This window comes from Rattus rattus, chromosome 7 (assembly GCF_011064425.1).
Source record: "Rattus rattus isolate New Zealand chromosome 7, Rrattus_CSIRO_v1, whole genome shotgun sequence".
NCBI lineage: Eukaryota > Metazoa > Chordata > Mammalia > Rodentia > Muridae > Rattus > Rattus rattus.
Window position 1 is genome coordinate 84,770,187 of NC_046160.1, and position 12,152 is coordinate 84,782,338.

At 43.5% G+C, this 12,152-nt stretch overlaps 1 protein-coding gene across 2 annotated transcripts in view; it reads left to right on the forward strand.

Moving 5' to 3' along the window:
* Positions 1-375: 375 nt before the first annotated feature.
* The window catches only part of Kiaa0586 (KIAA0586 ortholog), a 95,401-nt gene continuing 83,624 nt past the window's right edge, over positions 376-12,152 (forward strand). For both annotated transcript variants that reach the window (XM_032907905.1, XM_032907906.1), the window contains exons 1-5: positions 376-1,204; positions 2,631-2,698; positions 4,061-4,130; positions 5,114-5,183; positions 10,378-10,552. In XM_032907905.1, coding sequence (XP_032763796.1) covers positions 1,006-1,204; positions 2,631-2,698; positions 4,061-4,130; positions 5,114-5,183; positions 10,378-10,552 — 582 coding nt within the window. In that variant the 5' untranslated portion in view covers positions 376-1,005. The remainder of the gene's footprint in view (positions 1,205-2,630; positions 2,699-4,060; positions 4,131-5,113; positions 5,184-10,377; positions 10,553-12,152) is intronic.

Consider the following 12,152-nt stretch of genomic DNA (forward strand, 5'->3'; position numbering starts at 1 on the left):
TGTAAGTCAGTGCTCTCCGTACTCTTCACTTTCTTTTCCAAGGCAACGGAATCTGTTGAAATATCTGGAAAGCCTAATATGCTTAACCCAAGGTTTCTAACGGTCTGCATTTACTTCGGTGTAAATAACCCTTGATAAACAAAAGTTTTATCGGCTGATCGAGAATTCGTCAGCCCTCTAGGAATACTTAGTACTGTATCCAAAAATAAACGCGATATGCTGCCTTTAAAATTAAAAAAGTCACATCTCCTTGAGGTCTTTCATGCTGGGAGTTTGTTTCCACCCGGACACAAATATAAGACACCAGAACACTCCCTTTCCGGTTGGGAGGAATTGGATCTTTTCGAGCATGCGTGCTCACTCTCAAGGGCGGGCTTTGGGGAAGAGCGTGTAGACCCGGGAACAACTGAAGCTGTTATCTTAGTAAATGCAAGACGGCGTTTTTGTCGGCCTCTGTGGAGACCCTGAAGACTAAGTTGAGGTGTCCAATATTGTGTCTGGACTCGTAGGAAGAAAACTATTAAGTTCTTATGAGGGTGATGTTTTAAAAACATAATTTTAACGTTCCCTGTTCGGCTGGGTCTTCGTTACAAATCTTAACCCCGCCTCCACGTCTGTTGGGGTTTTCAGCTGCAGGATTTGAAGCAGTGCCTTTTTTTTTTTAGTATGGTTCCCGTGGCTTCTTTTTACTCTTAGCATAATTTCTTTCAAATTTATTGCCTTGCTGCATTAACAGACTTCAGTGGAATCAAGGCATTCTTGTCTTATTTAGCCCTGGATTAACTGTCAAGATTGAAAATTTCAGTTTTGTGGATATTTTGTCTATAGACTTTCTAAGTTAACGACTGCTTCATAATTATTTTCGGAGTTTAGGTATTTTTCAAATTCTCTCCCACCGTTGTTTCTTTTCCTGGTACTCAAATAGGTGAAACTGTGTCCTTAAGCCTGTGAAGCTAGAATTCCATCTCCGTTACGGACTGCAAGACTTGTTTTGTGACTAACCATATGAAAAACGTTGAGTTTAACCTGGAAAGGGCGGAAAGGCTTAAAATGCCAGCGAGGAGACTGCGAGAGGTTGTTTCTCCAAACCAAGGGAATAAATTGCCTGTGGTGGAAGATGAGCTGCCCCGTGTTCCTCCAGCACTGTCTGCAAATAAACGTCTTGCTGTTGGAACGAGGACTAGCTCAAATGGAACGTTATGTGGTATGTGATTCCAAATGTTTCAGTTTCCCACCCAGTTTACGTTTTTTGTAAGTTGTTAGTCTTCATTTCTATCTCTAGAGAACTCAGTGTTTACATTCTCAAATGTAAGATACAAATCTGGTTTGTACAGATGTTTGGAAAGTAACTTGGTTCCCTGGGAAAATAACCAGACAGCCTACAAAAGGTTTCAGCATGTAGAATGAATGAAACTTGCGTATTTCCTCTTGTGTTTGTTCTTGGTGTGGTTTCTGTATCCTGTCCTTTTCTTACCCACGATGGATACAGTGAGCTTGTATAGTCTGCTTAATATTTACTGAATGCTCTACTCTTATTTTGGACAGTGCTATCCAGTCTGGTGTAAGAAAAATGCATACCTTCAGTCTTTTGTGGCATTTGTATTTACAATTCACATGTTTGGTTTAGAGCTGTGAAATTATATTGATTATTTTAAGGATCATATTAATGTTTGTGCAAGAACAACAATGTGCCTGTTGGGTTTTAGAGGTACACTATAGTAGGCCATCTCTTAAATCAGAGTTTTAAATCTATTTGGTGACTTTGTTTTTGAGACTTGTCCTGGCTGGCCTTGAACTCACAGAAATCTGCCTCCTGAATGCTGGGATTAAAGGCATGCACTACCGTGCTTGGCTATATGGAAGGTTTATTCTGGTGAATCTCATATTTTTTTCTGCATTGAATAAAATATGTTTTAGGATTTTCAAAAATATCATTTTCAAGTGTGTCGGTGTGTATCTGGAAATGAGTTCAGGTGCCCATGGAGGCCAGAGTAGCTAAATCTACCTAGAGCAGATTGTTAGCAGGTGCCTGCGAGCGGTGCCTGCGAGCTGTGTGGTGGAGGTACCAGACTCCAGGCCTTTGCATAAGTAGCGAGCACTCTCACCTGCCTTGCCATCTCTCCAGCCCCTGAACAAAAAAAAACTCATTTTATTTTATTGAGAGAGGATCACATTGTGTAGCTCTGTTTGGCCTAAAACTCACTCTGTAGACTAGGCTAGCCTCAGACATAGAGAAATTCATCTATCTCTGCCTTTGAGCATTGTAGTTGAAGATCCTCCATACCGCGGCTGCTGTTAAAACATTTTAGATCTCACCTGCTTAACTCGCCTGCTCTAACTCATCCGCATTTCACTAAATAGTGAGCTGTAAAGCTTTCACTAGGGTGTATTTAAATGTATTTTCTCAGTCTCTCTTGCAGGCGCATGCCTTTACATTTGGTTTTTATGTTAATCCTGAGATTGTCTATTCTTGCGTCTTGCCTACACAGTTGCCAAGGGCCAGGTTTAGATTGGAAAGCGGCTCAGAGTGGACCTTTGGTTCAATGCTAGAGCTCGCCATGGGACGAGACTTGGGTTCAGTCCCTGGGAAAACCGTAACACAGCTCTCGGTGACTCTTTTGTTTTCCTAGGCTCGTTGGATTTAACTTCTGCTAGACACCAGCCCCTGTCAGAAAATCCCCCTGCAGTCAATAAAAGTGTAAGTTAAAGAAATCCAAGTCATATCAATAGTATCAAGAGTTTTAAAGTTATGTTTTGTTAACAACATGTTGTGCTTCATTTAGGTATCACATATGACTGGGAGTGTTTTGTCCTTTGTTCATTTTTTTTAATCATGTTTTTGTCTGTTTCATTTGTGCACATGGAGGAATGTGTGTGAGCAGGTGCAGGTCATGTTTGTGTGCGAAGGTCAGCAGACAACCTTCAAGAACTTATTCTCTCCTATTATGTGGGTCCTGGCAATCAAGTTTGAATCATCAAGCTTGGCAGCAATGTCTTCCTCTGTTGAACGATCCTACCAGCTCCAGAAATGTTTTATAGATCATAGTCTGTAGAGTGTGGGACATTGCATATGTCTGTCATATTGCTAATCTTGTTGGTGTTTGTAAATTAACACCCATCATCATCTTAAGTTTCTTAAACTTTTTTTTTCCAATTTCATATGTGTACACAGTGTGTGTGTGTGTGTGTGTGTGTGTGTGTGTGTGTGTTCATGTTCGTGTATGAAGGGGTCAGGGGTGTGTGTACACGGAATGGCTCGAGGTTGCTGTCAGGAAGCATCCTCCCTTGCCTTTCATTCAGTCAGGGTGTGTTAGTCCCAGAGCTCGCCGACATGGCTAGTCTCACTGACCACCTGCTCTGAGGATCACGTGCCTCAGACTTTCAGGGCTGCCACATTCTCCCAGCATTAACTTTGGTTCTGGGGACCCAAACCCTGGTCCGTGTGCTTGTGAGGCAAGTGCTTAACCGCTGAGCCGCCTCCCCAGCCGTAGTCTTTTCTTAGCTATGTTTATGTTTAGCAGAAGAAAGGAAGTCGAAGAGCAGCACGGAGTCTACCTAGTGCTTGAAGAGTTCAAGTGTCTCAGGGTGGAGTCTCAGAGATGAGTTCTAGGCTCACACTCAAGAGCATGAAGCTCTTGAACAGTAGATGTGACCCGCACAGCACAGCTTTGTAAGCAGTGCATGAACTCAGTGACTGAGAAAGCTGTGGTCAGGTTGCGGTGTTGTACGGTTAAAGGACCATGGTTACCTTCCCCGAATTTGACTCACCCTTGAGTCAGAGTGGCACATTAAGCTGGAGCTAGTGAGGGTTTGAATCGGTCTCTTGTTCCACCTCTGTGTGCTTGTTCCCTTTCTTGTTCTCACTATTCTGATTTCACATTGCTCATTCATTGAGAAATCCTCGAGCGGCCTCAGAGTACCTGTGAGAGCGTAGTGTTGGGAAGTAAATAAAATGTGCAGACCTGCCTTCCTACATCACAGCGGTCAAAGGGCTATCAATGCTATGCTGTTAGTGGCAATTTAAGCTCATTCACTCTTACTCTTTCTTTTATGCCCAAAGGATTTTTCTAAAGACGCTGTAGTTCAGAGGCTACCTTTGAATAAAACAGAAGAGAACATCGCACAAAAAGGTAAATGAATATAGTTGACTCAGCTTAATAATGAGCTTGATAAAGCTGAATTAAATATACAGAAAATACTTTGTTTCATCAGTTTTGAATGCACAGTTCTGTGACGTTGAGTACATTGACATTGTGCCAGGGTCACCATCATTCACCTTCAGAACATTAACATCCCCCCACTGAGCTCTGTGCCCTCTAACTCCTCACTCTTGCCTCTGTGACTTTGACCACTTCAGGGACCTCATGTCAGTGGCATCACATAGCATTTAACCTTCGTGACTATTTTAATTTCCATGATATGTTCAAGCTTATCCATATTGTAGTGTGTCTCAGTATTTTCTTTGTAAGGACAGAATTAGCCCTTTTTAAGATTGATCCTAATTTATTTATTTTGCCTGCCTTTACGTCTGTACACAGCACTCATGAAGCGAGTGCCCTTAACTGCTGAACCACCTTTCCAGTCCAGAATTGGTTTATTCACTCAGTGGCTTAGTAGTATTTATTTTGTGCTAGGCATCAAATCCAGGGCCTTCTGCATGCTGGGTAAGTCTGCTGTCTATATCCTGAATACCTATTATTTTAATTTTAGTTTTTCTTTTCAAATTAGGTTACTAAAAGAATCTAAAATCTATAAAAAGGATTTGCACAGAAAAAAACCTATTTTGCTACTTCACACTCATTGCAAAAGTTTGGTTTGGGTGTTTATTTTATTGTTTTGGCCATGGCTGATCTAGAACTCTCTTCAGTAAACCAGGCTGGTCTCAATGTTGCAGGGAACTTTGTGCCTCTGTGTGTTGAGTGCTAGATGTGAGCTGCAAACTGCAAATCAAAGCTCTTTCATTCTCTCTTTGTTTAAAAAGTACAATGGTTCGAACCTAGGACCTCATACATTCCAACAAAGTGTTCTGCTACTGAAATACATTCCTAGCCCCCAGTCTTGGCTTTTGGTTCCTCAGAATCTGAAATATATTTTTTGTGTCTTAATTTTTCAGCAAATGACATCTTTATTTCTCAGTACGCCACGGGACAGAAAGATGCTCTGAGAACTGTTTTAAAGCAAAAGTAAGTTTTATTTACAGATACACTTGTAGTAGTATGCTACCTTAAATTAGAAGGAATAGTACATTTGCATATGTTCAAAGATCCACACACAGGGATTAATGAGAACACGGCAATGCTTTAAAACTAACCATAGCCACTTGTAGGGCTGGGGATGTACCTCAGTGGTGGAGCACTTGGCAGCATGCACATCTAGGAGTGTGAATGTAGCTTAATTAATGCAGGTTCGCCTGCCCTCTGGCCTGCTGTCTCGTTCACTCTAATTGTTAGGACAGCCCCGTATCTGACAGTGTGCCAGACGCAGGCCAGAGGAACTGGGGCTGGAATAGGAGGAGCATTGCATGTGGTGAATTATTGTACCATCCAGACACGTATGTATGTATGTATGTATGTATGTATGTATGTACGTACGTAAGTACATACGTGTGTACGCCATGGACTGCCTACTTCTAGCTGAGCTCTGCTGCAACTCAAAAGGAACTAATAACGGGAGAGAGAGACCAGCAAGTGCTATAAAGGCAGGTTTATTGAAAAGCCATTGACTGTATCGCATCCAGAGAAGAAAGGAGTGATGGGTAGAAGGTTGAGAGTTCAGAAAGAAAAGCTTGACATTAGCTGTGGGCAAATAGCTGTATATTCTAAAGTAGGACAGCTAGAAGAGCGGCATTTGTGAGGTGGGGGAAGCAGTTCTGTCTGAGAAAGCCGGAGCGTCATGGGAAAACCTCTGGGAATTGGACTCCTAACTCTGCCCCCCACTAAATCTTTGGCTTTGGTCAAGTAAACTCTTATTACCTCCAGACTTCAGTCTCGTTACGTAAAATTAAGAAATAAGGGTGGATGACCTTGAATAAGATTCCCTACCCTTCCCAGTTCTATCCGTGCCAGTTGTCATGTAATTAGGATGAAATAATTTGAGAAAACTGGGTGACTCCGTTGGGTATGAGAAGGTCAGCAGGCGGAGAAGTAACTTGATGTATGTTTGAGGTGCACAGAGAACAGGTACTGTCTTAGCTATGAAGAGGCATCCGGGAGAAGTGAGTGCCAGCATACTGAACTGTGCTGCCCTGGGACGTAATGTGAGGGAACCCGGGCTGCACATGGACATATTCCTGCCAACTACACTTCCACTCACTCAGAGCCCAGAGCTGGGCATCGTCCTGCCTGGACTCACTTAGGGATGCCTAGGTTTTTTGTTGCTTTCACCAGTTTGTCTTGGTCTAAATTGAGAGTGCAATGGACTAGCTTTTTTTAAAAAACTGCAGTCAGATGTCTGTCGGCAGTTACGTATCTGTTTGTTTACTTCGTTCTTTTTTGTGGTGAAGGGGAATGAACTCAAGGTCTTGGGCATGCTAGCATCTAGTATATTCCCATCCTGCTGTACTTGTGTGATGCACACTGCCTAATGGTGTGTTTGGTGCCCATTAAATAAACTAACGTTTATGGGAGAAGCTAGGATTCAGAATGTGTTTAATAATTCTTGTTGGGATTTTGTGCTGAGGTAAGAAGCCAGCAGAGAAAGGAGATTATGTAAGATAGGTCAGTTATGTCCGTCACAGACACAGGGTTGATTGGTGGTAGCCACAGGTTGGTAGTAGTGGGAAATGGGGAGATAAGTACCAGAGGGTACAGCTTCAGTCAGGATGACTGCGTCATAGAACTTTTTGTGTAGCCTGGTAACTATCATAAATAGTAATTACTGAGAGAGTAGATTTAGAATGTTCTTATCGTAGAATAGTTGCGTAAGGTAATGGATATATTAATTATTAGCTTGATTGTGCTCTTTCACAATGTATACATGTATCAAGATAGCACATTATACACCACATACATACTTTAAATTTGTCAGTTGTATCTTAGGATATCTGGGAAAAACAGTAGTAGATATCTTTAATGTTAGTTTTTGTTTTTCTGTTTATTTTTGAGGTTGTATTTTGGTTGTAACGTTTCTCTCCTTCCCTTCAAGTCCTCCCATACACCCCTTCTCACTCTCCTTCAAATTCTATGCTTCTTTTTCTGCAGTTGTTACTGGATGCATGTTTGTATTTGTATACACATACAGATTCCAGATGTAATGTTATTTGTTATGTATGCTTCCAGGGCTGACCAGCTGGCCCACCGTCCCTGGTAAAAGCCCCTCTCCCACTCCCAGCTCTGTTCAGATGCCTCTAGTTCTCTGTGTCAGGCTTTTGTGGGCTTTTCCAAATGCAGTTTGGTCTGGTTGTTGGTGTCCTCCTTGTTCTGCTCACATCTGGGCAGTCACGTTGGTGAGACTTAATGGGTGTGGCTTGTGATGTTCCTGGGAGACACAGTCTCACGGCCAAGTCCCCGATCCTCTGGCTCCTACAGTCTCCCTGGTCCCTCTTCCATAGTGTTCCCTGAGCTCTAGGTAGTGGGTAATTTGTGGTGGTATTCATGAGGACTGACTTCATAACTCTGCCCCTTGACTGGTTATAGTTTTCTGTAGTGTTCTCTGTCTGCTGGAAAGAGAAGTTTCCTTGATGTAGGGTCCTCATTTGTGGGTGTAAGGACAAGTGTTTATAGATTATTGTTAGGTTTAGTAAATTAGTGGTCGTCGATTCTCCAGTGACCACGATTTCTCTAGTACTGGCTAGTTTGGTTTCCAATACCAGTCATGATAGCTTTTTGTTGAGCAAATCTTAAGCCTTCTGAGAGAGCTGTTGGTTACCAGCCGATATGTGTGCACCTCTGCACCTGGAGGGCTGCCTTTCCATGCTGGCTGTTGATGGGGTTCATGGGTGTCATGGGGGTGGGGTAGGATTGTTGGTTTCCTGTCTCTTTCGGGAGTAGCAAGGCTGGTACCATGAAAGCTAGTCCTCGGGAAGTTCAGCTCTGTCTCGGGGCCCTGTTTCTGAAGTTGCTTTGTGTTTCAGAGGTCTCTCAGACAGCCCTGGTCCACAGTTGAAAAGACGACGTCTCATGTCTGGTATTGGGTTTAGTTAATTGGTCTTTGGTTTTTAGAGACAGTGTTGTCAGCTCAGAGTAAGAAAGTTCATTAAAACTATATATTTATACACTGAATTACCTACATTACAGTTTTTTTTTTTAATTCCTTGTGTCTGTTTCAGGAGTCCATATTGTTATTTTACTGTCCCCTCCTCCTCTCCTGTATTTACCTCTGCCCCTTCCCTCAGGAGCTCCACTCTCCTCTTTTCCCACATCACGTCAGTTGTGATCTTTTTTCCTTTACCTGCCCTCTCCATGCACCTTCTTCTGTATTCAGCTTCTTCCCTTCCCGTCATGAGAAGCCTTCATTTTCCACTTCCCATACCAGATCATTGTATTCTGCCATCCCCCATTACTCTATTCCTACCTTCTGTGTTGGGCCCTTTCCCCATTTCCCTGATCAGATTATTACTCTGCTGTTCCTCTCTATCTTGGTCCCCAAACCACCTATTAGAGCAGTGGTCCCAGTTTCCCTAGTTTTTGTGTCTTCCTTAAACTCCCTGAATTCTTTGGTAAGTTTATGATTACTCTTTTAAATTCTGTGTCCTGATGTTATCTAGGTAATACTCATTGGCAAGCATTTCTGTAGGCTTTGGAGAGGAAACACTGACTTGGTCTTTTATATTGTTGGTATTGTTTCAATGAGATCCGGGCATGTGGTCTTCCTTTAAGTTAGTTTTAAGTTTGCTATGGATGGAGCAGGCTGGGGGAGAAGAAAGGACATGGTCTAGAAGTTGGAAGTGGCCTGGGTGGAATATCGTCCAGTGGGCAGGAGGGACTGGGGTGCTTTTTCTGTTCCACGATGGGAGTATGGAGGTCTGAGTGGACACGGTAGAGTCTTGTCGTATGGTGGATAGGAGGGGGAATACTGGCTCACCCCTAGAGCTTCTGCTATGAAGGCGGGGAAGGCTGGACTAGGTAGACCAGGCTAAATCTAGTAGATTTCTGAGAAGACATGGATGTAAAGGTTGTATACTTAGCAGGCTATACCTACCCTGGAGGAGGGTGTGGTGTGGAGTGGGGGAGTGGAGTCGGCACTAATGGTCCAAGTGGGAGTTAAATGTTGGCCACGGTTCAGGGAGACATGGTGGGACTAGGCATAGAGTCAGGATTTGGGGGCCCTGGGGTGGCCTTGAGTTTGTTGCTGCAAAACACAGGTGGCCAGACTAGTCTGGGGCACTGGCTGTGGGACCTGGGCTAGATCTGGTGGGATGTGGAAATAAAGTCCTGGGAGTGTGGGCACATACCAAGCTAGACTCTGGAGGAGGGCGTAAGGCGTCTGAATGGAGTGGTAGCACTGTTGGTTTTCTGGCTTTTTATTTTAATGTGCATGTGCTGGGGTTGCATGTGAGCGTGTACCTCCTGAGCTGTATCTTTAACTCTTACTTTTACAGTTCTTTTATAATTATATAATTTTATAATTCTTCTAAAAGTATTCAGTGAATACAACCCTCAGTTCTTAGCATCAGACGCAGAGCTCCTGCCTTTAAGAATTAAACCTCATGTTTTATATTTGTGCTTCTTGATTATCTGACTTTATAACTGAAACTATGTGGTTGTCATGTGTAAAATCATATCCTCAAAAATATCCTCAAAAATCATATTACTGCCTTCAAGGGATAACCTTTTATTTGTTTAATCCTTAATGACCTAAACTTAACAATATTAACTAAATGACTTTAATAACCACTTAAGATTTTTTTATATGTTTGGGTGTTTTGCTTGCTTGCATTGTCTGTTTACCATGTGCATGCCTCAAGAGGTCAGGAGAGGGCATCCAATCCCCTGGAAATATAGTTAAAGGTGGTTGTGAGCCACCCTGTGGTGGTGCTAGGAATTGAATCTGGGTCTTCTGAAGAACAGCCAGAGCACTAAGTTCCGGGGCATCTCACTAGTCTCTGCTTCGATTAAAAACAAAACAAAACCCCAGGATGGAGCTGGAGACGGTTCAGTTGTTAAGAATGTTTGCTGCACCGGTAAAAGACTGTGTTTGGTGACGACTGTGTTTGGTTCCTAGCACCTGCCTCAGGCAACTCACTATCTTCAACAGTGCGAGCTCCAGTCTCATGTGCACATACATGTCCTCCCCTGCACAGGCTGCACATAACCACAAATAAAACCAGAGTTTAAGAGAAACCCGGAAGCCACTTTCGGAGACCCCCAGATTAGGGCGTGTGGCATTTCTTCAGATGGTTCAGTGCAGATACTGAAAACCTTGTTTCTTGTCTTAAAGAGCTCAAAGCACGCCTGCTTTTAAGGCGGTGAAAGTGCATCTTTTAGAAGACACGAGCACAGAAAAGAATACTGTTGCTCAGGACACCGAAACTCCACCCAACAGGATTGATCCAGCGACAACCGTGGCTGCCGCAACCGCCGCCGCCATTGCAACTGCAGCTCCTTTGATAAAGGTACTCTCCCTCCTGGCCATTCCTGGATGTTTGTTAGGAACTGACGCCGACGCAGCCGTGTCTGACTGAACACTTAGAGACACTCTAGTTATTCCTAGAAAGGCCCTTCTTACTCGTGGATCGTTTCTCAGAAGCCGTGAAAATGGCCTCCTTGTGAGTGTGCTGGCTTAGAGGAGCCAGGACGTTTCACTGTAGCGCTGACAGTCCATGTTCTGGACGGTCAGTCTCTGAGAATCAAACCCAGGGCCCTTATGCAGTGACAGGCAAGCGTCACACTGAGTTGTATTGCTAGACCTGCCTTCCTGAAAGAACCAGAGGATCTTATGTGATACATGATTACACATCAGTTTGTAATATGTCAGGATAGGCACACGATTTCAGAGCTAATGGGAAGCAGAGTTGTTGACCTACCCTAGCCTTACATTGGAGAAGTACCACACTATGGCTTTGTTTCTGATTCTTTGGGACAGTCTCATGCACCCCAAGCTGACAGCGACTTTGCTCGTGGCTACGGATGGGCTTCAGCTTCTGACCCTCGTCTGCCCCCAGTTCTGCATTACAGATAAGCACCATCATGCCTGTTTATGCGGTGCTAGGGATCAAAGCCATGGCTTCATGTGTGTTGGACAAGCTCACTACTGGGCTCTGTTCCCACCTTGCTCTTTTTTTAGACAGGATCTTCCTATCTGGACTTTTATATCTGCGTTCCTTCTGTGATAGAGGAATGTGACATTGCACAGCTTGGGTCTGGAACCCTGAGGACGGATGGTGAAAGAATGGAGAAAGACACACACACACACACACACACACACACACACACACACACACACACACACACACAGACACAGAGATGAGGGTCAGGTAGGCTCTTTGTACGCCTCCTACCACCATGACCTGGAACCTCAGCGTGCTGATTGTACACAGTGGGAGGAGGAGGGGTTAGCTCCTCTCTGTGAAGTCTCCCTAGGACAGCAGTTTCAGACTGTGAGCACCCAGGAGGAAGAAGCCACAGTTGCTAGTCTTTCTGTGTTTTGTTTTTCCTGACTGGGCTTCTCTCCATAGCCCTGGCTCCCAGGGAACTCACTCTCTGCCTTAGTGCTAGGATTAAAGGCGTGTGCCACCATGACTGGGTTTTTTTTTTTTTTTTTGTTTTGTTTTGTTTTTCCTAGTACACTGATTAACCCTTTGTAAATACATTTGGATCAGAGGAAGAAGGCTTTGCCAATCTTGAGTCTGATCCACAGGGGAAACATGAGTCCCAGGCATTGGTTCTTGTGCAGTCGTGCTTGGTTCTGTGCTCACGGCAACAATACACAGTCACTCACAGCTTTGTCTGCTCCACATACACCATCGCGTGTGGCATCAAATGCTACTTGGTTTGACTGTTTCCTTCTGTTTAATTTTAAGAATCTTTTTTCTCTGGAATGATAAAATTTTTTGTATCAGAGTCGGTGTGTATATACATACATATATAATATGTATGTATAGTTCATGAAACAAAGCATACCTAAGGATTACTATATTTTGCCTCTTAATTTTGTGACTCTAAAAACAAAGACATGGAATCATAAGAAATTGTATGCACAAAGGCTCAGGTTTA